Source organism: Octopus sinensis, linkage group LG2 (assembly GCF_006345805.1).
Source record: "Octopus sinensis linkage group LG2, ASM634580v1, whole genome shotgun sequence".
Lineage (NCBI taxonomy): Eukaryota > Metazoa > Mollusca > Cephalopoda > Octopoda > Octopodidae > Octopus > Octopus sinensis.
Window position 1 is genome coordinate 107992513 of NC_042998.1, and position 22754 is coordinate 108015266.

A 22754-nucleotide genomic window follows, 5' to 3' on the forward strand; every position below is an offset into this window, starting at 1 on the left:
TGCACCTCTTGCCGTGAGGTAGGTTCATCTGGGACTCTCTACAGGTAGAGGTCCAGCCTTGATTTAAAAACCCCGAACTCTACTTTTTGCAGGTTCCTCAGGCTCTTTGGGAGAATATTAAAAAGTTGTAGGCCCCTGAAACCCAGGCTGTGCAGTAACTGGTCCTGAAGCATGATGGCATTGCTGGGATCTTTGGCACTGTGCATTGTCGCCCTGTTCTGGCATTGGTGTAGCTGTCATTGCCAAAATTTGGCACAATTCCTTCCAGGATCTTCCAGATGTATATTACTGCATAACTCTCCCGCCTTCACTCCAGGGAGTAGAGTCTTAGCTGTTTCAGCCTTTCCCAGTAGCTGAGCTGTTGCAAAGAGATGATCTTTGTGAAGCTTCACTGGATTGCTTCAAGGTCTGCTGTTAATTTTACACTGTTGGATTACCATAGCTGGGAGCAGTAATCCAGCCAGCTGAGGATATATGTCCTCCAGTGGACCATCATGGTTTCCTTATCTCTGGTTCTGAATGTTCTCAGGATCCATCCAGCCAGTCATCTGCACTTTGTCGCCATCCTGGTAATGTGCACTTGGAAAGAGGTATCATCACTCATGTCAATACCCAGGTTCCTCACTGATTTAGGCTCTGAGATTGTAATCCCCTGTGGACCAGTGTACCCTGTAAGTTTTAAATTCAGTTTTGGATGCTGGTAGCACAGAGTCTGGAATTTTTCGGCATTAGACTGCATATTATTGTGCTCAGCCCACCTGTAAATTGAGTCCAACTCCTGCAGCAGGTGTGCAACATCGCTGGGGTTCTGTATTTTCTGTGAGACTTTCCTATCATTTATGTAGCTAGCAAGGGTGGCTATCTGGGCAGCTGAGGGCATATCTGAGAGGGCCACTATGAAAAGCAGTGGTCCCAAGACAGAACCCTGTGGAACATCGCTCACTATTTGTGTTTCCTTTGAGATGGCTCCAAAGTCATGTAACCACTCTCCAAGTTTTCCAGCTATGCACGATCATGCAGTTTGTGGGATATCATAGCATGATCCACTTTATCAAAAGCTTTTGCAAAGTCAAGGTATATTACATCCACATTTGAGTTGTTGAGTAACTGCCTCAACACCCAATTATTCAAATATATGCATTCCTACTAATATAAACATTATTCTTAGTAAATAACAAGTAAAAAACCTAAATTTACTTGGTTTATCAGAGGAAAATATCACTGTAAATTAATTAAACAAATGTATAAAGCTATGATTATTATAAATTATACTATTTCTTAGATAAAAAAGATAATATATATATATAAATAAAGTAACAGAAGTTTACTTAGTTTTACAGATTTATATTAGTTTTAATTATTTGTTATATTATATTACATCTTATTATAGTATATTACTTTATATTATAATGTAATAAATTTTTAATTGTATGAAACTATTTCCTTATATATATATACACATACATATAAATATATACATATATATATATATATATATATATATATATATATATATATATATATAATATATACATACATACATACATATCTATATTTACAGACATATATACATCATCATCATTAAACTTCTGTTTCCATGCTGGCATGGGTTGGACAGTTTGACTGGGGACTGGCAAGCCAGGAGGCTGCTACAGCCTCTAATCTGATCTGGCTGGTGGCATGTAAAAAAGAACCATTCGCGTGCGCTTGATGCCAGCACAGCCCTCATGCCAGTGGCATGTAAAAAGCACCCACTACACTCTCAGAGTGGTTGGCATTAGGAAGGGCATCCAACTGTAGAAACTTTGCCAGATCAGGTTGGAGCCTGGTGCAGCCTTCTGGCTTGCCAGCCCTCAGTCAAACCGTCCAACCCATGCAAGAATGAAAAGTGGATGTTAAACGACAATGATGATAATGATGAAGTACATAAAATACAGACTCCATATGTTTCATAGCGAGTGGAACCTCGGAAGCAGTAACTATCCAATTGAGGTGTATACCACAGGCTACTCTTCAGGCCAAGAATATCTTGATTGCATGAAGTTATCAAGGATATCTTGATTATATGAATTTTTTTCATCTTATCGTACTTCGATATGGGAAATATTCACAACCTTCTACGCCAATAAACCACTATTGTTCCTGAAAGTTGCTTTTTATATTTTCTACAGACTGCTTGAAGCTCACCTTCTTTCTACACCTCAATTCTTGGATTTTGCATTTATATATCTATATCTATACATATATTTTTAGGAAATACTTTCCAAAGAATATATAGCAAACAAGAACATATTTAAAACATGTAAATTTACAAAAAAATGAACAGAAAATAGCAAAAATAAAAAGTAACAGACTATAAATATAGGGCCCAAGGAAACTAAATTGCATGTGCAGACACACATTCACACTATTTAACATGTGTGTGTGTGTGTGTATGTGTGTGTGTGTGTGTGTGTGTGGAAGGATAGAAAATAAAGAACACATCTTAATGTACAGCTGAAAATTTAGGTGTATGTCAGATAGAAAAAAAATCTAACGAACAAGACTAATGGAAATATTCTTCTGGTGTGCAACTTTAAAATATATAAAAGTAACCCGGAAATGAATAGTATGGCAGTGATCTCTTTGAAATGAAATACGTGCAGTGAAGAAAGTCTTCTTCAAAAGTTAAGGTAAAACAGAATCAGGAAAGAAAAAAGGTTCCAGCATATTTACTTCAATAGTTCTGTCTTTTGTGATCAACAGCTCTTTGAAAGTGGCAATTTCTTTTGATAAACTATTCACCAAAGACTTCTGCTTGATGTTCTACAGAGATTAAAGATAAGGTAAATACATTTAAGGAAAACATTTGATTTAAATATTGTAATCATTAATATTATTTGGGAGGTACATGGTAAGGAAGAGAAGAAAATTTTTATTTTTTGATAAACCCTTTCATGCTCTGATTTTAAATCCTCCTGAGATCCACTTTACTTTCTAACCTTTCTGGGTCAATAAAATAAAAGTACCAGTCATATACTTGGGTCAGCTTAATCCTCAATATTTCTGTTGAGCCTATGTTAGAAATCTATTTCGTTAATATTCAGGGTTGTGCAGAGGAATGGATGTAGCAGAGAAATGAACATGCTGTAGATAGTTTTTAGTTATATCCTTTTATAGCCTGAGTTCAAATTCCACCTAGGTTCACTTTGCCTTTCAGTTTCTGGGGGGGGGGGATTTGTATCATAAAATTGTACTAATCAAGTACAGGGGCTGTTAATATCAGTTATACTCTCCTCAAAATGTGTGGTTTTGTACCTTTGCTAGAAATAATTATTAGAGTGATGTATATAACAATAATCTGACTGGATCAGCTATTGCTTGTAGACATTTTATTTCATTTTCATTATTAATGCTGATAAGGAAAGTATGAATATCACTATAAACCAAAGATTTCTTTATAAAAAACTCATTATGAAACTTATTCTGATAATATAGTAAATGGTGTAGATCAATGAAAGAGCAAGATGTCAGATTGGATAGGGTTGGTGGGTGATACAGATGGCTGAGATTGCTGAGTGAGAGATTGGATGGTGGGTGGTATAGATGACCAGATTGGATACTTTCCTGAAATACTTTACATGTAGATCACTGTTTTCAAACCCTATACAACTTCACATTTTATCTCACTGGGGTTAATACATTAAATGTCAGTATTACACTGCAGTCAATGACAATGCAACAGTTTGGTGTGTTGTGTCTAGTAGAAAATTGTCTTCTACCAGGTCAAAAAACATTAAAATTAATAGGGAAGCAGGGAATAGGCTGATAGTTGAGTAGTTTTATAGTATCCAAAGTTTGATGCTTTGTTAATACTACTGGAAACAGCTTTTTACTTAACTTGCTATAGTTAATGCCAAGAACTGCAACCTCTATCAAAAGCAGTCTGTGTCTTGATGCAATAAACAGAAACAGATGCATTTTAATAGTTAAATACAAGTAATGTGTAATTACAGTGGAGCAAGTGGAGAATGATTTGTGGGGTGTATAAATTTAACTAACTAGAAAAGCTGAAAACAAATGAGTTAAGGAAGTGGAGAAGATGTAGATTAGAGTAGAGAATGAAGGAATGTTAATACTTGAGAGGATACAGGAATGAAGTATCTGAAAAGATAGTGGACCAACCAATGCCAGCATATCAAAATTGAACATTAAAGAAGTGATGAAACACAGACAATAATTCTATTCATAATCACTACTCATTGTTAAGTAAGTATTGTACTGAATTTAAAGACATCTTTATCTCTGTAGTCATAAAACTCTATTTCATTCTGAAGTAGTTCAACCATTATCTATATTTTAAGATCAATAATATAATTATTTGGGCTTTATGCATTCCAGCATATATCTATCTTGTTTGATGTTTCATCTATTTGGACAATCAGAGTCAACTTGCCTTTGATCCTTCTGGTCTGAGTGAACAGTCTATGAAATTATTTTATTGATTCAATTGATGATATTCACAAATAAATCACATGCCATTAGAGATGCGATTCACATAAAACACAAAAGAGCAGAGATTAGTACTATAAAGCACAATAAAAATAAGTACTTTAGCAGTTGAGGTAAGTAATTTAGAGTAAAGATAAATATTTTCAAGAAGAGATAAGCCCTAAAAAACAGAGGTAATATAGAATAGCAGTAAATACAACTCAGTGGAAGTAAGCCCTACTGAATAGAGGTAAGAAAAATACAAAGAAGAAATAAGCACTACAGAGAAGAGGCAAGTATTTATTACAGTATAGAGGAATGTATTTGTTGTTGAGTTGGTGTAGGTATTAAAGAGTATAGGTGTATATTTATTGTAGATAAGGGTGCATACTATAGTGTAGAGGTATGACCTATTGAGTACTACAGGGTAGAAGAAAATACTGTAGAGTAGAAATAAGAGTAGAGGTAAGACAAGTAATCAGTATAAATTAGAAATAAACCCTATAAATCTGAAGCGAGTACTTACTACACAGGTAGAATAAGTTTTACATATTAGATGTAAGTACTATAGAACAGATTTAAGTACTGTAAAGTAGAAATACTACACAGTAGAGGAAAAATGTTATAGGTTAGAGGTAAATACTATATGTGTAAATTAGACTAACAGTTTTATAGAGTTAAGTGCCTGGTAGAAAAGTAGTAAGTAAAATAGCACAGAGATAACAACCACTACAGCATAGAAAAAAATCATAGAAAATGTGGTTAAGTAGAGTAATGGTAAATGTTCTTTAGAGAAAAGTGTTAAGTATTCATTATAGAGCAGTTAGCAATTACAATAGTATAAAGGTAAGTGCAACAGAAGAGAAGTAAGTCATTATACATTGACTATATTTGCTATAGAGTGGTGGTGGTATTAGAGAGCAGGGGTAAGTACTAAAGAGTGGGTGTAAGTACTATAGAATAGGAGTAATTTCTTGTGAACGTGTATTTTTCAGGGAATTTTACAAAATGCTCACCTCTTCAGCAGCTTTATCAACCTTGTGTTTATATGTTGTCAAAATTTGACGTAATTGTTCTGTTGCTGATGAAGTTGTCAAGACACCAGATTTCAAGGATTTTCCAGGAAGAAGATCATGCTCTACAGAATATAAACACTGCCATTACTTTGAGAAAGGAACATACATCACACGTTCCTCTTCTACCCTTTAAGGCATCATGTTTAAATAACATATTGCTTTGTGAAGTGCATGAAAACAACAAGAAAATTCAATGTGATACAATTCACTGCAATCATTACTGTTAATACCTGCTTATAGTTTAGTTTAGTATAGTTCCCATACTGGTATAGTTTGGTTGCTGCCTACTACAAGCCATAACCATAACACTACTTGTCTCAGTGTTTTCCTATCTTATCCACAAGATACAACTCCTGAAATTTACTTTACTATAGTTTTCAGAAATGCTAATTTATGATAAGATAGAAATTTATTACACATTTATAAGGGTATTACACATTTCTATTTAGAAGTTAGAAATTATCAGAAAATTACTTGTTTACCAATTACTGAACAGAGGCTATACACATAGCATCAGCAGACTACCTATAAATTTCAGTTAATTTTAAGGAGTAAAATTACTTAATTATTTATCATTGATAGGAAGGAACAAACAGTGGGGATGTAGTGTTGAAAGTCTCTTTAATCTTGTCAGAGACAATCTCTCTAGTGCCAATGTCAAGGTAAAATGAACTTAGTCCATACTGAAAAATGATAGCAAAGAAAAATGAGGGCAAGATAGGGCAGAAGGATTCTTTTGTTTTGCAAACAATTTAGTACCAGTTGTATCATAGAATGTACCCAGTCCTTCTTGTAAAGTACTTGGTGATAGCAAGCACATTCAGCTGTTAAAGTCATACCTCTCTTCTAAAAAAAGACATACAATAGTAGAGATAATCAGTTTTTTTTGTTGTTGTGTATGCCAGATGATGAGGGGTTGCAGACATGTGATGAGACACTGGGAGATCCATCCAACTCATGTTAGCAGGAAAAATGATGATTGGGTGTAAAGGTAATAAGTTTATATCAGATATATCTTACTGATGTATCTTAAGAAGTGTGAACATTAGCAGTGATTGGCCCATATCTAATGGGCCAATCACTGGTGCACTGCAGTTTGGGATATAACTCAGCAATAAGTTCTATGACACTGATAGAGTTTCAATAATTCATTCATCATACTTTTAATATCTACTTTTCCATGCTTGCATAGGTCAAAATTTGTTGAAATAGATATTCTACAACCAGATACCCTTCCTGTTGCCAACCCTCATCTGTTTTCAGATATGATATTTCCCCTTGATCAGACATGTTTTCACTGAAAATTGGAACTGAAGAACACTGCTTGTATAACAGTGGCTCTCATTTACAGCTATCCAGAAATGTCAAGACAAAGTGGCACAAACATGAGCATATGGATACATATATACATATGACAAGCTTCTCTCAGTTCCCATCAACAAACTCCACTCAAAAGGAGTTGGACTATAGAAGGTGTCACTTGGTGAGACTAAGCTGAAAGCAAGAGGTTGGGAAGCAAACTTCTTAACCACACAGCCATGTCTGCATCTCTCTCTCTCTCTCATATATCTATATAATATATATTAGCTGTGAAACTACAGGAATGACTCAAAGGTTAGAGTTTCATGCCAAAGCACTTGCAAAAGTAGTGTGACAATTAAGAAATCTGTGCTGTGGAGAACATATTAGTTACATTACTTACAAACCAAAGTTAAAATATAAAAACTACCTTAAATCTTAACTGAATAAAAAAGGTAGTATTCAAATGGAATGTTGGGAAAAAGGCAACTGATAGAGCATCAAAGAGAAAAAAATGTATTCAATGTGTTTAAGCATTTTGGAGAGAACCTGCTTGATATTCTAATTTCTATCTTATAAATCTAATAAGAGACAATCACAAATAATGATTTAAATTGAATAATGTTTTAACACCAATAAGGAAGTATAGATGATGTTCAAATTGATATTATGGCTTTCTGTTGCTAAAAAGTTAATTTTTTTTTCTCAAAGAAGAGATATTATACTTACTTGACTCATTCTCTTGGAAATTATTATTATGGCTTTTATTGAATTCAGAAGGTGAAAAATTAATGTCAGTCGAGGCAGAATTTGAACTTAAGAGACATGAAACATCAAATAACTACTATAAAGTAGCTTATCTAGTTTTTTGGTGTCGACAACAACACAAACGTCACTATCTAATCAATATATCAGACAGAAATATAAGTACAACAATTTTTTTTTTATTAGTGCAGATTACAAAACATTAGAAAACAGATATTTCCGTTTATGTTACTGCTGGAATTGGTTCAGTGGATTCTAATCTCTAGTGAGGAGAAAAGTGGCATAGAATCTAAAGATCATTTGAAATCAAAAGAAACAGGGGTAGGAACAGTTATAAGATATTGTAAAAGAGAAAAAAAATTAGTGCATCTGAATCTGCTGAAGTGAGAGAAGGGTGATTATATTTTAGTGTTGGCAAAGTATATAACTTCGATTTTCAGCAAAATATTTGACATCAAACCTTTGCCAATAGTTTGTCTGGTTCTCATGTTCACTTTGATCTAGATATTTGTACAAAACACTCCCAAACTAAGTCAAAGCTAAACTTTCTTTGAAATTCGAAAAAGACTAGATTTTGTATTACCAACCCTATTTTCTAGAGTGGCTTTATGGTATATACAGGACTAAAGATTAATAATGATGTGATCAGTAGTTGCAGCTTTCAGTTTCGATCTTATAATGGCTCATCCAGATAGCAGTGATAAATTGAATAATACTTGTTGTTACTGTTGTTAAGTGGCTTGTATTAGATTTTCCCAATCAGTCTGATTGAATACTAAAAAAAAAAAAACTTATAAATGCAGCTATCCAAATAAGATGTATTTTAATGAATGACAAAATTTGATTGAATTTCACTTTCACATAGCACAACATATTAGTTACATTACTGTGCTAGTAATATACTAGTATAGTTTAAATTCTGGTTATATATCTGTGCTATGACCAATATATTGACAGACTGTAGTATATTCAGATATCTTAAATACTGATGATATATAGAGAATACCAAACGAGTTCCCTATGGATACCGTATTTATTACAATGAGTGGCTTGTAAACGTATCTGTATGTTCCAAGAGATTGAACAACGGATAACACTCTTCCTCCATCTTTACCATCAATCTTAACAAAATCATTCACCTTGATATCGACAACAGTAGCCATCTTGTTGATAGATCTACCTGCACTGCAAGAGTATCGACGAGCAGACGAAATATGTTGTGATTTTTTTGGCAACAAAAAATTGAATTACCACCAGAAATGTTTATATTTTATGTGTATATGACTTTAAGTGATATCTGGTATAAAAAAGATAGTATGTTTGTTTAATTACATGGCTACATTCTACCTGCTCATGAAAGTAATGAATGAAGTTTAGTTGTAACTTATGAATGACAAAAGTAGTGCTGTCACCGTGACCTTGGGTCATCACCATGGATTGACCAATCAGAAGCAGTGCTCGCAGTATCTGAGATATGTTAGATACCAAAAATATCTCAAAGTGTTCTCACTCACATGTGTGTAATAAAATCAAATATCTTACTTTTGTTATAGTCACAAATCTTAAATAGTAGCCTTTGGTATGAAAAAATTATAAATGAAGAAGCATCTGTTTAAAGTCTGCCTGTTCTACTAAAGCTAACTGAACTCTAAGATCACATCTCTCACTCCTTAATTTATGCAATTATTACTAAACCTCTCCTTCCTTATTTACTGCACTGAGCAAATGATCAGCTCTACAGTAAGACTGGATTATTATTATTATTCAATTCTAAAGTAGAAATTAAGGTAATGTCATATCTTTCATTGCTTACTTGTTTCAGTCATTGGACTGCAGCCTTGCTGGGGTACCACATTGAAGGGTTTTAGATGAACAAATCAACCCCAGTACTTATTTTTTTTTTTAAAATCTGATACTTATTGTATAGGCCTCTTTTCACAGAAGACTAAGTTATGGGGATGTAAGCAATCCAACACCAGTTGTCAAACACAAACAGAGACACACACACACATGGCAGGCTTCTTTCAGTTTCTATCTACTAACAAAGTTTTGGTCAGAGCAGAGTAGAGTGGAAGATATTTGCCCAACGTACCACACAGTAGAACTGAACCCAAAACCTTATAGACTAAATACTTTGTCATATTATCTAAAAGAAAGAAATGAGCCAATAAGAGATACTCTAATTGGTTACTTGACTTGTTAGAATTAACTACCAAATCTTGCTCAAATTGAATCCCATAGGCTTAAATATGAAAGACAAAAGACAAATTAAGACACCTTAAAAAGACAGGGTGATAATAAGCTTGCTCAGTCAAAGCTGGCATGGGTCTAAACACAACAAAGGAAAAGTTCTACCAATATTTAAAAAAATTCAATAGTTAAGTTAAATAAGGAAGGATACTGTCCATGATTGGCTCAAAAAACTATGCCTCTTAGATCATCCCCATACAGAAGATTTAAAGAATGGACAATGTTAAAAGTACACAAAGGTCAGATGGTAGTGTTCAACCAAGTGAACGATTAAGTCTACCATCTAAGGCAGATATAGTCCATTTGATGAACTTCCACACTACTTCTTCATGTTTACAAGACTTTGGATGATACAAGGCTATCATAGGAGACATTTGGCAAGGTACTGATCAGTGAGATTGAACCTAAAACCATGGATTTGTGAAAGAAACTAATTATTAACACAACCATATTTGTAACCAAATTTGCCTTTCATTGACCTTTGGTAAGGTCATACACTTGATTGTATTTGACATGCAGACTATAGAGTTGATAGACTGGAGTATTGCAAAGTGTTGTACTTGTAATAATTAATTAAATTGATTTGGACATTCTTGACCCAAGTATCTCAATTAATTTAAGCTAGTTACAATTACTTCAGCTCCAGAGGGTGAAGTAGTAATAGTGGTAGTGATAATAATGTTATCACTAGTCTTAATAGAAGTATTATTATGATGATGCTGATTGATGAAAGAAAAGATGATGATAGTAATGAAAACGATAATAAAGAAAACATAAGGAGTTAGAAATTTGCAGGGTGGGGGTGGGGAGAGAGAGATTTATTGAAAAATTGACAGAATAATAAATAGAGTCTGAAAGCCAGTTTTCCTGTAACTTTATATAATAATGTTACAAGCAATATCTTACAGCTCAGTCTGAAGTTCTGCCACTGCAATAAAATTCAGTGATTAATATAAAATCTTTACATTATACTTACTCCCAGGTTTAGATACTGTATTCTTAGCGAGTTTAGATTTGTCTTCAATCAGAAAGTTGTGTAGAAGGATGTCTAACTCACGCATACATCCAGTGTGCTTTTCTTCCAAGTATATTTGGCGTTTCTTGGCCTGAAATATATATATATATATATATTTATCCATCTGTCTATCTATCTCTCTCTCTCTCTATATATATATATATATATATACACACACACACACACATACATGCATACATACACACACAAACATATATATATATACCTACACACACATACATTCAAACATATATATCCATACACATGTACACTTACATATATACACACACATATATATAAACATACAATAAGATATTATAATGATAAGTCAATATGATATATTAAATACGTTATAATATAGGTGGCTAAAGCAATTAAAAACCAAAAAGGAAGAATTCATAAATAAGGGTGAAAAATAGCACCTACAATTGCTAGAAATAAGAGGTAAAAAATACTTCAAATTACTTCATTCAGTGAGTTTTATCTCGCTGGAGAAAGATGTGGCTTGCTCCTCAGAGTCCCTTTGAATATCTCATGAGGTTGGTGATTTTGTGTGGCTATTCAAGTTATATTTTTTAGCTCTTATTTCTAGCAATTGTAGGTGCTATTTTGCACTCTTATTTAGGTATTCTACCTTTTTGATTTTTAATTGCTTTAGCCACCTATATAATAGCGTATTTAATATATCAGAATATTAATTTATTGTTATGATATCTTATTGTACGTTTATATATACTCAAACCGCTTTGAATTTTGGTGCTTGCTGTTCAATGGTTATTTTCCCTCATGAGCTAATGGGACGCAAGCTATATAAAGGTTCACACTGTTATATGCATACACACACCACACACACACACAAACATATATATATGTAGAGACAGAGATAGAGAGAGAGAGAAATAGACAAACAGATAGATATTGATGCATACACACATACACTGCATGTCAAATTATTAGGTAGCTCATTTTTTTTTTGAATAACAGAGTATTTATTCATTCAGATCCAGATATTTTCCCACTGCATGATGATAATACCCATCTGCATGTACTGTACCAAGATAAATCTGATCCACCCTTATGTAAAGAAACAATGGTCATTTTTGTTAATAGGCATCATTTTTCTCGTCCTAAATTATTAAGTAGCTCTACTAAAAATGCTAATTATGCAAAAACAAACATTTATTTAATGCGACAATTAATTTTTAACAACAAATATAATCATAACGGACTTTATAATGAACCTAATAATATGTTTGAATGGAAATAATACAAGAAATATGACGTCATGAAGTTCTTAGTGATGGATGTATGATCCTCCACATGAGAGAATGTCTATGAGGTATTTATCCATTGAACTTGTCATGGTAACTATTTCATCTGAGGTGTTACTGTCAGAAGCATCTTCAATAGCTTCCCAGAGTGCATTTTTTGTTGAAAACCACCGTCCATCTTTATATATCTTTCTCTTCAGAACAGTCCATAGATTTTCAATCGGGTTTAAGGCAGCTGGCCACTTCATTCTTGGCTACCTGATTCAGGAGGCAACAGCTGGTAGATTTTGAAATGTCTTCCCTACCACAACGTTTAAACACTTCTTGACTAGTCAGACACATGTTCTTTGCAACTTCCCTTGTTATACATGACAGGGTACGCTTGGAAACAACCCTCAATTTACCCTTGTCAGCCCTTGAACAGACAGCAGAAGACTCCACAAATTTCTTCACAGTTCTATGATCTTTTCCCAGGATCTTTGATATTTCCAATGTCGTTTTTATTTTTTCAAGCTCTGAGACAATGGTGGATTTCTCCTTTGATGTTAAATCAGGTTATTGACCCATAATAACACTTTTATTGGGCACTTGCCTAATAATTTAGAATGGTAAAATTGTTGGTGTTTAATGAAAATGGCCGCCGTTTGTTTACACTTATTTTACTACAGTATGTGCAGGTATATGTTGCCATCATTCAGTGAAAAAATATCTGGATTCGAACAAATAACTTTGTTATTTTGAAAAAAACAGAGCTGCCTAATAATCTGACATATATATATATATATATATATGGATACATGTATATATATGGATTCATAATTAATGATACATGGATCAACAAGGTTCTGATTTAAGATAATTTTATTTATATTTATAGCTGAATCATTGCCAGAACTAGAGAAGAAATTACAGGCATTGAAACAAGGTCTAGAATCAAAGGGCATTAAAGTTAATTTAGCAAAAATGAAAGTCTTAGTAAGTAGGAAAGCAGACAAATCACAGATCTTTTCAGGTAGATGGCATAGGTAGAAACTCCATAAGATGTACCCAGCGCAAGCAATGGACATATAAGAGCTGCAGCAATATCAGAGGAAAGTTAACAGGGAAAATAGTCTTTGTGTGTGGCAGATGCACAGTACAATAAACACTAGAAATGTAAAGAGAAAAAACTCCAACAAATGCCAGTGGGGTACCTAGAAGTAGTTGATAGCTTCCATTATCTAGGTGACCAAGTCAGCAGTGGAGGTGGATAATTTGAGAGTGTAGCTGTCAGAATAAGAATAGGCAAGGCAAAGTTGAAAGAGCTCCTAATTCTGTTGGTATCAAAGGACCCCTCCCTGAATGAAAGGGAGACGATGTTGCCTTTGTGCAAAATGCTATGCTTCATGACAGTGGAATGTGGGCTGTGACCACAGATGACATGTGAAGGCTTGAAAGAAATGAAGCTAGTATACTATGTTGGCTGTGCAATGTCAGTGTACACAAGCGACAAAGCATAAGTGTCTTGAGAAAAAAACTGGGTATAAGAAGCATCAAATGCGGTGTGCAAGAGAGACGACGGAACTGGTATGGTCATGTAATGTGTATGGATGAGAACAGCTGTGTAAAGAAGTGCTGATCTTTAACTGGAGGAAACCTGTGGAAGAAGTAGACCCAGGAAGACACAGGATGAGGTGGTGAAGTATGATCTTCAGACGTTGGGCCTCACATAGGTGATGACAAGTGACTGAAACCTTTGGCGATATGTTGTGCTTGAGAAAACTCATCAAGCTAAGTGAAATTGTAGTTGTGGCTGTTGCAGGTGTCATGTAAATGGTACTTGTGAAATTGTAATCATGGATGTTGCTGGTAGCATGATCTTTAAATACTGGGCCTCACAGCAGAGAAGGAAAAGGTGGTGAAGCATGATCTTTGAATGTTGGGCTCACAAATGTAATGACAAGTGACTGGAACCTTGGCAATATGCTGTGCTTGAGAAGGCTTGTCAAGCCAAGTAAAACCATAGTTGTGGCCATTACTGGTGTCATATAAATGCTGGTGTCATGTAAATGGCACCCATTACACTCTTCGAGTGGTTGGTATTAGCAAGGACATCCAGTCACAGAAACCATGCCAAATCAGATTGGAACCAGTGCAGCTCTCTGGCTTGCAAGTTCCAGTCAAACTGTCTAACCCATTCCAGCATGAAAAGTGGGTGTTAAATGATGACGATGATTAAATCTACACAATGTCTGTCAGCAAAAGATGTATTTACAACTAGTATTGATTGACATCCCATTGAGAAGAAAGAAAAATCTAACTATTGTCATATGGACCAAAGATGTCAAGAGCCCAACATATTGCCCAGAGCCAAGCCAACAGAGGAGTCTACACATGGTCATTTAATCTGCTAGAAATAGTAACCAGATCTCTCACAGATCACACCATATCATCTTAGAAAAGGAGGGACCGGATAATGTTGATCTGGGTTATTTGTGAAGTCATGGCTGATGCCGATGTCATGTACTCTCTTGGAGTGATTGGCATTAGGAAGGGCATCCAACCATAGAAATCATGCCAATCAAATTGGAACCTGATGCAGTCCTCCAGCTTACCAACTTCAACCAAAACATGTAACCCATGCCAGCATGGCCACAATCTCTGATTATGAGTCTGCTTGATCAAAGCTGACCTAGGACTTTTTTTTCTTTATTTGTTTAGTCAAGAGGAAGGGGAAATGCCCAAGGCTTTTTCAGGCCTTCCTAGACTTGTGATACCGTTAATGTTCCTTTTGAACATTTGGAAGTCAACATCTATGAGAAAGACGGAGCAAGGAGGGAATTCCAGAAAACTAAGGTTCTTGAAAGAGCAGGACATAGTGATTAGTGTAGGGCCTGGGCTGAGGTTTAACATAGCAAGGGTAATGAGAAGAGGAGAGACAAATAAAACTAAACAGCAACAACTACAACAGGACCAGTAAATAAATACAATCAGATAGATAGCTATTTCCTGCAGAAAATTGGCCTGAATCCCAAACAAGTGAAGAAATCCACCAAGGAGACAGGCATGGCAGCTGAAACCAGCTCAAGGTGGCTGTGGTTGACAAGAGATCACAGGTAGAACCCTTCTGCAAGTGAAGACTAATTCAGTCCTTGCTGCGGTGCTCAGGTAAAGTGTACAAGCAAAGAAGTGAAATGCTTGTGACCCTGAAATACCATCTGTTAATACGGAAGGGTCCCTGACAGTACAATGGGTTCAGAAAAAGAGCTTACAGTACATGTGAGTATCTCTGGCGGTTTCTGCATGGAGCAAGGCAGCTCCAGGGTTTATCTCACCTTGATCAAACTTTTATGATCAATGATATCTGCTCTTCTTCTTCTTCTCCTCCTCCTCCTCCCCATTACCACCACCACCACCACATTTATTTTTAATATTTTCAAACCTATTAACAATGCAAGCTCTTCAGAACTGTTCAGTTCAATAAAAGTGATATTTAACTTGAATATCTTTAGGTCAATGACTGCAGGAAAAGCAAGGGTGGAAACACAGATGGGGAAAAAAAACCCAAAAATTGAAGTATCTTCCTCTTACTATTTTTTCCTTACAAACATCACACAATAGTAACTACTGAGCCAATCATCATATTTCTTAGTTTATTTAAAAAACATACCTTTGATAGTTCATCTTTCAGTTTATGGAAGTTTTTAAGGTGTATTTCTGTTTCCTTGGACATTGTGTGAATTACAGAGTTTTTGTTATTCAATTCAGTTGTCATCTTGCTCTGAATTAGAGATAATTCCTCTCGAAGTCTGCAAAAATATATCACCATCTTCATCAAAATAATCATCATCAGCAGCAATGTTATCACCATAATCACCATCCCTACTGCTATTATTATTATTAATTCAACAATGCTTCTGCAGCAGAAGCAAAAGCAGAAGCAGTAGTAACGTCACCATTGCTACCACCACCATTACTTTATATTGACATTTAATCACCCACCATCCCATGTCCTGTCTTGTTGCATGCCCAATGCATTCTAATGAACTATTTATGTTTTTTTTAGGTATTTGAAGATGACAAATGAGATGACAAAGGACTGAGATGATAGGTGTTTTCCTGTGCTCAGGAAGACACATCCAAAACTGCAAAAATAATGTCCGAAAACAACTCAGTTATACTTGTACATACATGTGAGATTTTGTCCCCTACTGTTTTCATTCTACCCCCCCCCCTACTAGGCTGCTGTGCTCACCTGAGTGCAGAATTAGAACATACTACATCATCATCATCATCATCATCGTTTAACGTCCTTTTTCCGCGCTAGCACGTGTTGGACGGTTCGACTGGGGTCTGGGAAGCCAGGGGCTACTCCAGGCTCCAGTCTGATCTGGCAGAGTTTCTACGGCTGGATGCCCTTCCTAACGCCAACCACTCCACGAGTGTAGTGGGTGCTTTTTACGTGCCACCTGCACAGGTGCCAGGGGGGGGGGCCGACATCGGTCACGATTGGTTGGAGCTTTTAACGTGCCAGCAGCACGGAAGCCAGCCAAGGCGGCGCTGGCAACGTTCGGATGGCCTTTTTATGTGCCACCGGCACAGGAGCCAGTCAGGGTGGTGCTGGCATCGGCCACGTTCGGATGGTGTTTTTTATGTGCCACCGGCACAGAAGACAGTCGGGGCGGCACTGGCATCGGCCACGTTCGGATAGTGCTTTTATGTGTCACTGGCACAGGCATCACAACTTATATTTCCATTGATATTTATTTCGACGTTCATCCCCTCCCAAATGATCTCCCACATACCTCTTCATCCCCTACCCACACCATTTCAACCAATCATCATCCCCTTCTGTGACTTCAATCACTGCTCTCTCTCCTCTATGCCAGTGCTTTTCAAACTTTTTGCTGGAGTGGAACCTCAAGGAACATTCCACTGGCTCGAGGAACCCCTGTGCAATAATTTAATAGTCTTATGCACACATATCTGCATAGGAGAATTAAAAATTACTGCCGATTTTAGCAGTTTTGTAACTTCTTGCAGAACCCTTGGACTGAACTGGCGGAACCCTGGTTGAAAACCACTGCTCTATGCTATACTCCATTCCAAACACCTCTCTTCTCTGCTATCATTCTCAATGCCCTCCCATATCTACCATCACGACTCACTATAACCTTTATGTATTCTTATATCTCCTTTTCCATTGCTCCTACACCTTGCACTCACTTTCTCTTATATTTTCTTTCTTTCACCTTGCCCCTCCCCACACTGATATTTCCCATCATTTGCACTCTCACCTTTGTTCATCACTCACTACATTAACCTCTACCTCCTCTTGTTTACTCCATATTTACACACCTATGAAAGCATCTACACACTCTATCATCCTCTCCCATGATCTAATGACTGTGTCCTCTCTTATGCTTGTTTTCTTATGAGTTTGCTCTAGCACCTCATCACTACCTTCCTCTAATCTCCTTTAGCCATATAACCCCTACATAGCAAGACATCTGTGCTTGTCCCTCTATCATACTATAGCCTTTCAACACCTGGCATAAAGTTGTCTGCCTCCACCTTCTCCTAAATACTTCATCTTCGTAGTGAATGCTTTATTCCTTTCCTTTTCCTCTGTTTTTTTTTTATGTCTTGCAAGTTTCATGGCAATCTCATTAGTGACGGTGGGACACTCTGTAAAGTGGCTAGCATTTGGAAGGACATCCAGTTATAGAAATCATACCAAAGATGACACTGGAGCATGATGCAGCCCACTGGTTCTCTGTCAAACTGTCCAATCCATGCCAGCATGGAAAGTGAATAGGTAGGTAGGTAGGGTGACAGTTACATATTTCTACTATATACATAAATAGTATATCTAAGGAACATAATATGATAATTATATCTAGTGCACCATATATGTGAGAATATCACATTAAATCATGTGAGAGAAGCCATATTGGATGATGACTGAAAAATTAATGCTCATACAGGCTTGATTGAATTCACTGAAAGTTTAGAAATAGGGTTACATGAAACTTAAGCAACTTTCCATAGCTCTGTATAAAAGCATGCGCGTGCATGCACACACAAATGCACACACACACACACACATTCAATTATATGAAAACTAGTACTACACTGTTATATTTTAGTTATTATCATACAGGTGGTATCAAAAAGTTCCAGGACTAGTTATGTTTAATAAAAAATGAAAGAGTCACCTTGTGCAGTAATACACCAGTTGCACCATTCCCACTACTTTTCGAATCTGGCCAGGAAGTCATTTTATGTAAGCGAGTAGAAGCCCTGCAATTTACTCTGGGTCCCAACAACGGTATTAAAACAATGACCTTTGAGCTGCACTTTCATCTTGGAGAAGAGATGGAAGTCTGCAGGTGCTAAATCTGGTGAATGGGGCAGGTATGGAAGCGATACTATGTCACTTTTGGTGAGAAACTCATAAGTGAGAAGAACACAGTGGCAGGGTGCATTGTTGTGAAGAATCCAATTCATCGAGCTCCACAGATTGTGGCAGGTCTTCTAGAAGCTCATCGTTTTCCAGGGACATTTCTCTGCTTTTGAAGCATCTGTGCCACTCAAAGCATTGCATATGACCCATTGCCTCATCACTCTAAGCTTGCCAAAGCATGGTCAATGTTTCTGTAGTAGACTTCCTAAGTTTATGCAAAATTTCATGTTGGCTCTTTGTTCTTGTCCATGACAAAATTGCAGACTGCAGCATACACGTAATCACAAAAACATAAATTTCACAAGTTGCGAAGTAAACACAGCGATGCCACTCAGCACACTGCCTTATGAAGGTCACTGCCAGCTCTCACTGCACATGCAACTGTCTGCTGCCATCTGTTGGCACACTACAGAACCAGTCTGAGAACTTTTTGACACCACCTCGTATTTCTTTGTTTATCAAAAAAGCAAAGCTCTGAGAGATCATCTTCAAGTTTACTAACTAACTAGCTTAAAAGCTGCACCCTGTGCATACCTTTAAGCTAGCTCCTGTGGAGGGCTAATTGGGCCTGCAGTCCAAAACTAAAGGGAGCAATATTAATAAAACATTTATTGGTACTCTACCAATATGGTATTACTTTAAATTCAGTTTAAATGAAAAACTTTAAGTTTTCACAAATTTTCAGAATTCTTTGAAAATTAGAATTTTCAACTGTTAGCATATAACAAATCCTCATCTAGACCTGATCCCAATGCTGGATGTTCAAGAAACAAATGAAGGTCAAATTTTCAATCTCAAGATCATCCTGATACCAAACGGCAAGCTGGCAGAAACGTTAGCATGCAGGGCGAAATGCTTAGCGGTATTTCATCTGCCGCTACATTCTGAGTTCAAATTCCGCCGAGGTAGACTTTTCCTTTCATCCTTTCGGGGTCGATTAAATAAGTACCAGTTACACACTGGGGTCGATATAATCGACTTAATCCATTTGTCTGTCCTTGTTTGTCCTCTGTGTTTGGCCCCTTGTGGGTAGTAAAGAAATAGATATATGTCTATGTAGAAGAAATGTAGACTGAGATATGGGGGTCCTGGACAGACAGACAGAATTTTGTGTTTATTTTTATAGAAGTACTTGACACAATATAATTGTGGATAAGTTTTGATCCTGATTCCCTTCTAAACAATTTTTCGTATAGATGCATGGCAGGGTATTAAACATATTAATGAGTGTGGACAAGGTTATAAGGTTAAGAAGTTTTGTTTTGTAGTAGCATGGGTCTAGGTTTGATCTCACTTTGCAACACCTTGTACAAATATATTTTATCATAGTCTAGGGTTGACTAAAATCTTGTAAGGGACATACATATACCTGTATGTATCTCTCTCTATTTCTATATACATACACACATACACATTACGGTACCACTAATTGATTCACCTTATTATCTTTAATAATCCATATTTTACAGATCATTCCTCAGAAGCCATTCTGAATGCTATGTTCAACTTTTTTTTCACTCACCCAAAACACGCTTTCTATCAATGTTTTCCTTCTCTGTTTACTAACCTATAATGTGTTAATCTACCTACTGGATATAAGAGGCAAAATTCTCTGAAGAAATAAAAAGGCCTTTCATCATAGCTTGCTAGATCAGGGTTGATCTGGAGCTAAGCCAACAACTACCGTCCTCTGGAAGTACAAACCAGATGTGACCTGTTTCAAACCCCTATCTATAGATTAATAAATACAAAAGTGACCTCCCCATAAAAAAAATCTTACCCTGTTAAATCTGTCTTGTATTTGCAGTTGAGTGCCTTCTCTTCTTCATAAGTAGTTTGAAGTTTACTGGAAGAAAAGGAAAAGGGATTTACTTTATTATATCACTTCATACTTTACTTATTACACATTATAGTACATAGAAATAACTATTTGGCCAAGAATGCGGATTAAGGAAAATAAGTCACATAGTCTGACTTTTGTCAAAGATTGGCAGAAGCAAGTGAAGTTTAAAATAGTAGGAGATACTATGTTAATGGTTTAAGACAAACCCATAAAACACTTAGAACTATGGTACATTAACTCACTGTCTGATTGAGTAGAGGTGCTGAGATCATGGCATAAAGCAAAGATAGGTTGAAAGCCATAGATAGGTTAAAACTGTTGGGCATATACAAGATCTGCTGCTTGTAGTTTAGCCTATACACCTGTACTGCTTGACCACTGCTCATATAAAAAACAGTTCTGTTGAGAGTGGAGATCAAGGAGAAAAAGTGTGGTATTTACATCAGGAAACAATTAACAGTTCAGGGGTATATCAAAAGAGTGGGTCTCTTCAACTACCTATAACCTTAAAATTTTGAGATCTACCAATCCAGAAAGGCATGAACAGTCATGATGCTGAGGGAGACTGAAGATGTAGAAATATGGGAGAACCCACCAAATGCCAAAACTGCAAGAAAATGTTGCACAGAAAAAGAAACTGATGACATAATAACATCACTTGAACATTGAGATTTAGTGGGAAGAATTCAAGGTGACTGGAAAGGTATTGGTTGTAATCCATTTAAACAATTTTTGACCAAGCTGCTGTTTGTGGCTGTGTTAAAGCAAGAGGAGCAGAGAAAAGGGAACTGCATTTGATTCAATTTCCTTAAATTTAGATACATGAGTTAAGATATTCAGTAGTTTAACCTTTTATCATTCAGATTACTCTGTCAAATATAATGCTTATTTATTTACATTGTTTTGAATTAATTATACATTATCGTTTAACTTTGAGATTTTGATGATACAATTGTTTATTTTTAAAATGATATTGTAGGGAATGTGTGAAAGCCCAGATTTGGTTAGATCGACCATAATGTTTGGGCCAGATGTGGGTGGTTTAAATACTAAAGGGTTAAAATGTGCGTTTGTGTGCATGCATGTGTGTGTGTGTGTATATATATGTGTGTATGTTTGTATGTATGTATGTATGTATGATGTATGTATGTATGTATGTATATATATATATATATATATATATACACACACATATATATATATACATATATATATACACACATACAATATAAGACTTTCTCACTCAACACTTGTATGTTCTGATAATGTAACTTTCCTAAATAAAGTGCACTTCATATGCAAGGCTCTGATGTTATCCTGATACTCAACTAAGAGTCCACCCTATCTTATAGCAGAAACAGCAGTAAGCCGGGTAGCCATGTACCTCCTCTATAGTAAGACATCTGTTTCTGCCACTCTATTTCTCTGTCACACCCTATCCTTTCATCATCTAACACAAGATCACCTCCTCCAATGTCCCCCTACTTTATAACAAGATACCTGTTTCTGCCTCCCTGTCTCTCTGTCACACTCTAACCTTTCATCATATGATACAAGTTCCCTTCTTCCAATGCACCCCACCCCAATTCCTTGTCTTACAAGTTATTTGGCAACCCTGCCAGTGCTGGTACCATGTAAAAAGCAGAATCCACTCCGCAGAGTAGTAGGTGTTAGGAAGGGCATCCGGCCATAAAGACATTGTCAAAACAGACACAGTAGCTTGGAGTAGTCTTGTAACTACTACAGTCTTGCTAACTGTCCTACCCATGCAAGCATGGAAGACAGATGTTAAACAACGATGATATATATGTGTGTGTGTATTGACATGTGTATATATACATATATATATATAAGCAGAAAAGAAAATGGAGATTAAGAAGTTAATAATTGTTTATTATTAACAGCAAATTAATCATTATCCTTTACAGCTGTTTCAATTACTAGTGAGTAAATATTAATTAAATATTAAATTTATATGACCTGAGTATAATATCTTCAGAGGAAAAAATATACCCTTGGATGTTTTATATGTATTTATGGATTCGTTATAGCAGACTGCATGATACTGTTTATGATTTCTATTTTTACATGTTTGGGTAAGGGGTTTGCATGTTGATTGGAGATAAGATAGAGTAGGTAAATAGAATTAGAGTAATAAATAAATAAATTAAATAGAGAGGATGGAGGAAATTTAAATATAAATAAGGTAAGAATGGAATATTCGTTTATAATGCATAAATAAAGTTAAGAAAATTTGTATATATGCAAGTACGCATACATACATATACACGCATACATGGATACATCTGAATGTCCATAT

At 35.9% G+C, this 22754-nt stretch overlaps 1 protein-coding gene across 12 annotated transcripts in view; it reads right to left on the bottom strand.

Annotated features, from left to right (window-relative positions):
- LOC115225588 (coiled-coil domain-containing protein 171) overlaps positions 1–22754 on the bottom strand; it is a 268237-nt gene that overhangs the window by 96285 nt on the left and 149198 nt on the right. For all 12 annotated transcript variants that reach the window (XM_036498806.1, XM_036498818.1, XM_036498816.1 and 9 more), the window contains 5 exons: positions 20372–20437; positions 15796–15934; positions 10837–10966; positions 5487–5608; positions 2716–2805 (listed from right to left, as the gene is read on the bottom strand). In XM_036498806.1, coding sequence (XP_036354699.1) covers positions 2716–2805; positions 5487–5608; positions 10837–10966; positions 15796–15934; positions 20372–20437 — 547 coding nt within the window. The remainder of the gene's footprint in view (positions 1–2715; positions 2806–5486; positions 5609–10836; positions 10967–15795; positions 15935–20371; positions 20438–22754) is intronic.